General features: G+C 45.3%; 1 protein-coding gene across 1 annotated transcript; it reads right to left on the reverse strand.

Annotated features, from left to right (window-relative positions):
• Positions 1-1943: 1943 nt before the first annotated feature.
• Positions 1944-5479, reverse strand: LOC107724277 (ataxin-1-like). Its single transcript, XM_016533118.1, has 2 exons — positions 3597-5479; positions 1944-2710 (listed from the first exon to the last, which is right to left on the reverse strand). The coding sequence occupies exons 1-2, from the start codon at positions 5397-5399 to the stop codon at positions 2150-2152; spliced, it is 2364 nt and encodes a 787-aa protein (XP_016388604.1). The 5' UTR covers positions 5400-5479; the 3' UTR covers positions 1944-2149.
• Between the last annotated feature and the right edge of the window lie 6 nt (positions 5480-5485).

The following is a 5485-nucleotide window of genomic DNA, read 5'->3' on the forward strand; positions in this document are numbered from 1 at the left end:
ACTGCTTTCACATACGTTCGATGAGTCAGTGTCTTGGGGGACGGGACTAAAAACGTGCTCATGTAGTCTTGCGCTCTCATACAGTAAGATAGATATAGCATATGCAGTTCTATACATGTTAATGTACAAAAAATACATGACATATTTCAACATGATTGAAAATTACCGTAACCGTGTACGTTTATGTGTGTTTGAGCCCGTGCGCAACCGCACACAGACTCGCATGCGTGCACGACCACATACATTGCTAACAAACAGGTATATGACACCCTTCGATCCTCCGAAGAATCCTGAAGCCAGAATTTCTCACTTTGTCTCTCATATCTCTCGTAAATATATAAACAGTCTCTGTACTTATTTCCACCTGCATTCACACTTTCATACAACTCTTTTTGCTTTAAATGACTTAAATGGCAGTTGTTTCACGGGCCGCGGCCTCTTGCGCCCAACTTTACTCAAGCCGTCAGATTGCTTGAGAAGGCTAAGCCAATCATACGCAATGAAAAAAGTGCTTCCTTTAAAGTAGTCCTCTTGGGGACAAAATCTCATTGTTTTCTCTTTCATCACCTGTTACATTCATCTCTTCACAGTGACCCTTGTGAGCCATCACCATCCCACAGAGTGCCACACAACATCCAATTCATGATACAGCATACAGTACTGTGTTCATGTTGAAAGAACAACAGAAAATAGTAGTAGCAATAATAATAATAGTAATAATTAATATAATAATAATTTGACTTATTTGATTGAAACTACTATCAGCTAGTAAGCATGACAGGTGTGTTAAGTAAGTGCTTCAGGATAACACTCATCTCATCCTTTTCAGACAACTTTTGCTCTCTTTCTTTCAGAAAAAATCTACTTTCTCTTGTTTGAACAAAAAACAGGTGAGACTGCACTAAAAACAAGGGACTGGTCGATCTTCTCACCCATTGTGTTTGTATGCATCAAGATACATCCATGCATATACATATACATAGACAAGAACCCATCCTGTGTCTATGTAAAAAATGACCCCTGATTGCAAGGTTTACACATTCATCACAAAAAAAGAAAAGAAAAGAAAAAACTACCCATCATGTATGATAGGAGGGTTTGAAAAGTGAGACGGAAAATTAAAACATGCAAAACTACAAAAATAGTCAAATAAAAGGTTAGACAGTTGGATATATAAAAACAGACTCGTCCATCTTCCCTGTTTTAAATGATCGTTTCTTCTTTCTGAGGAGCAACTGGCATCGCTCAATGACATCATCTCTCTCGGCCTGTACCATAGTATTTGGAAACCTCTTCTTGCATTTCAATAAATGTTAATATAATCTATGCTAGTCTAACTGCGTTGACGATACATTGTTAGCATTGATTTGGATAGTCTTTTTTAGTCACAGTTAAACAAGATGGCTGACATCATGTAAACTCCTGCAACCAGTGGAGGAGTGATTTCCGTTCTGCCACCATTAGCAATGTTATTCACACCAGTTGTTCATCTTCCCTTACTAACATTTTCAGGTTCACTCAGCAGGCGAATGATTTAATTGCCACTAGGTGTAGTTAAACCAGGTTTGTCTGAGCTAAAAAAAAGTAGAGGATGTTGTAGGTGAGAAACTGGAGAGACATCTTAGCCTTGTTAGCTGTGACTGATTGTGTATACTGAAGCCTTCAGGATATTATGCAGTGCTCAGGTATCTCACGACCTTCCCACCTTGCACTACATCCACCCTGAATTTGACCAATCAAATGAATTGCACACTCTAAAAAATGCTGGGTTAAATACAACCCAGCGCTGGGTAAAATATGGACAAACCCAGCAATTAGGTTGTTTTCAACCAACAGTGGGTTGAATGTTTAACCCAACCTTCTGTGCAGTAACCCAACTGCTGGGTCAAAACAACCCAATCGCTGGGTTTGTCCATATTTTACCCAGCGCTGGGTTGTATTTAACCCAGCATTTTTTAGAGTGCACCAATTGCCTGTGTAATATTGAATGCATCTATTACAAAGTTAGACCTGATAATGTACATACTGAGTAAATTTAGCCTTTAGGTAAAGTAATCTGGATAGAAAATTAAATCAGAACATAAAATAAAGAACCTAAAACATTCCGAGGGCAAATTTTGCTTTTAAAATATGACAGTCCAATGTGTATTCACTTTCCAATATTTGATCTGCCTTCGATACTGATTTTAACCTCCTGAGGGATGAAGGAAGGTTTGGGGAACGTTAAAGGAGGCTCTCCTTCAGGATTTTCTACTTTGCGGCCCTCAGGGGCCGACCACCTCCTTTTGCGGCCTGTGGGTTTGCTGCCGGACTCTGATTCAGTGACCGGTGGTGCTTTGCAGATGTCTCTTTCGCCAAACCTCAGTTCTCCATTCTCTCTATTGCCTTGACCACCTCCACCTCCCTGATCTCCACACTGCCTGAGTCCATTTTTCTGTTCTGTGTGCCGGACACCCCCTCGCACGCTGCTTGAGAGTGCTTTGGGTGATTTAAGGGGTGGACCGAGGGAAGGCGCATCCAAGACTTGCCCCTGGCTTTTCTTGATGGAGCCATTTCTCAGGTTCTTCAGGGTGAGGGAGATGCAAACGTCGCCTACTGAAAGCTTGGTGCATGGCAACTCGAGCAGCTGGGTTGTCCGTTCTGGACAACATGATGACCAGCCCTGGCCGAACACGAAGAAAGGATATTCTACTAGCACCTCCACGCTGACCTGCGAGAGAAAAAGGAAGGCAAAAAGAGAGGACATTAAATACATACAGTAGAAGTCATGAACAAATGCCTGATGATATGAATGAATGCCTTTGCTAAATAGCATCTGTTATTCAGCGCCTCTCAAACTGACAGACTTTAGAACTGCTTTCGAGTGGGTGGCCCCATCTCAACTCCCAGACAAATGAAGCAGATTTTTCATACAGCCCACTCACAGTACAACAGAAGGAAGCAGAAATAAGGAATGACTCAATTCTGCCAGTGAATCCCACACAAACTAAACAAAGATGCCATGGGGACAGCCAAAGGAGGGATTATGGAACAGGGAGATGATTTCAGCTGCCAATTTACCCCACATCTAGTTACACTGATTGAGTGCAGGTGGAGTTCATATAGGAGGACATTCACACCCTCACAGCTTAAAAAAATGTATAATGACTACCATATGGTTATTCAAACTGATGATACAATGCATGAAAGTTATAACAAAGTAAAGAAGATCCCTGGGCATTTGTAAAAGGTGCAAAGATTTTTGTTTTGTTTTGTCAATGAGCATTGTTAAATATGAAATTAAATGAACCATCTTTGGATTCCATTTGCATATTATCAAACTACCTTTGAAGGACAAAATATGCCAAGATATGTTCACTGTAATCCTCTTTAGATGGCAGGATTTAATTGACTGTAACTGGCATTCTAATATAAATGGTAACCTTAAAATATGCACTGTATATAGCTACTGTAATAATAAACACTATAAAATTATGCAGTATATACACACTTATGAAAATTTGACAAACCATTGAAATACTCATACTACAAAATGCATGAAACAACCAACACTGTACAAGATATTTCAAGAGTAAAGCAAAAACATATTATCCCACCTGTGAGTGATGCTCTCCGACAGCAAACTGTATAATAGCAAAGTTAGGCGTATGACTGCTGTCAATGCGCTCTACAGTGCTGGAGTCAATCTTCAGTTCGTTGCTGATCTCAGCACTCTGAATGAAATCCTCTGTCTTCAGGTCCTCCACCCGCTTCAATTCCCCATTTGCCAACTGGATGATGGAGCCCTTGGTGAAGTAAGGGGGCAGTGAAGGGGCTGAGGGTGGCGGCGGAGTCGTCAGCAGGCCGGCAGAGGCTGGAACCACAGGCAGATGAAACTGGGCTTGAACCACAGCTGCGGCAGGGTGAGGGTATGGGGCTGGAGCCTCAAAAGTATCTACTTTTGGGGTCATTGAGGTGACGAAAGCATGGGGCAGTGCCACAGGCAAGGGCGGTGTGGTCGATGTAGCAGTAGCTTCAGTTCCACTCACTGGGATGATGACCGGCTGAGTTCCAGGGATGACCAGGTGCTGGGATAGGCTGGTGTGGTAGCTGAGAGGTTGCTGGTGCCCTGTGCCGGCAATGTAACCGATGATGGGCTGCTGAGCAGAGTAGAAATTGGTGGAGGGGAGGCCTAGGGAGAGTGACTCTGTGGTGTTATGTGTGGTCTGGATGACGGCATGTGGAGACAGTGCGGTAACTGCCCCCTTCAGACTGTCCACAGGTGGAGGGGGCGGAGGAAATGGAAGGGAGGCTGAGGAGGAGGAACTGCGGGATACAGGTTTGCCTGCGCAAATCCCTCCTTTTTCAGTGTGGGATGTTGGGGGAGGCAGCTTGTCAGGTGTACCTCCGGGATCAGCACCACCGGAGCTATGACTGTTGGGTACCAACACCAACGAAGTTCGAATGGCTGCGCTGTCCTGCGCATATTCGGCAGGTAGCACCACATGCCGAGCCTCATAGTGACGTGGGCTCTGCTGCTGGTGGATCTGGTGCTGTTGGGTGAAGGAACCTCCTTTGGCAGTGCTGCCCTGCTTCCCTGAACTATATTCGGGAGATGGACCAAAGCGTCTGTCCTTCTCCAGCTCTCCATTCAGAACCTCCCTGGGCCTTGTCTCCTCCCTGTTGAATAAAGGTCCATCTGTGTGTGTGATGTGTAAGACTGGTGAGGGGCCACTGATGGGGAGCGTGTGGTGAGGGTGTAAGTGTGGAGGCAATTGAGCATGGGGTGACGGAGCAGTTCGAGGAGATACGCTTAGAGGAGAACCAGCAATTTGGATGTATTGGGTGGAGTGGGGAGAAATGGTGTTGTCAGTTGTGACCATGCCATGAGGACGGCCCAATTGGTGGTGCTGGTCAATTTTGGATACTGGAGAACTGGAGGTGCTGGCATAAATCTCACGTTGTGTGGTAGTGGTGGCAACCGAAGGGTGAATTAGAGGTGAGATGTAGCCAGCATATGGTGCAGAGTACGGAGAGCTGATGAAGTGAAGATTGGGAGGCAGGGGTGTGTACTGGATAGTGCCAGCAGGCTGAGAGAGGGGTGACGTGTACACGGCAGGTATGGTGGTCACTGCAGTGGGAGCTCTGGTTAAGTGCGTGGACAAGGGAGGTGTGCTCTCAGCCATGGCTGACAACGGTTTGTATTGAGGCCCATCAGGTTCTGAGGAGGTGCTGGTGTGCTGCCGCCCTCTGTCATGTCCACTTGCCAAACTGGCAAGCCAGGCCAGGTTTCCCGAACGCTGGCTCTCATTGGCAGGCGCCATCACCATGGGCCTCTCCTCTGAGGGCAGAGTGCTTGCTGGGATTTCACGCTTCTTTGGGGGCAGGCATTCATTGCTCCGCTCCTGGTTTGACTTCATGGCGTCTGAGAATCTTGTACCAGTCTTTCTGGATGTTTCTTCCCCCTGTCTTTTTTGGCTCTTTTCCTCTCCCTCTTGGTCTCTGT

The sequence above is a fragment of the Sinocyclocheilus rhinocerous genome, unplaced genomic scaffold (assembly GCF_001515625.1).
Source record: "Sinocyclocheilus rhinocerous isolate Xijiao unplaced genomic scaffold, SAMN03320098_v1.1 scaffold574, whole genome shotgun sequence".
Classification (NCBI taxonomy): domain Eukaryota; kingdom Metazoa; phylum Chordata; class Actinopteri; order Cypriniformes; family Cyprinidae; genus Sinocyclocheilus; species Sinocyclocheilus rhinocerous.

Coding starts and splice junctions, on each gene's coding strand:
- LOC107724277 (XM_016533118.1), bottom strand. CDS start 5,399: ATGAAGTCAAACCAGGAGCGGAGCAATGAATGCCTGCCCCCAAAGAAG. Junction 2,711..3,596: donor TCGGAGAGCATCACTCACAG/GTGGGATAATAT, acceptor TTTCTCTCGCAG/GTCAGCGTGGAGGTGCTAGT.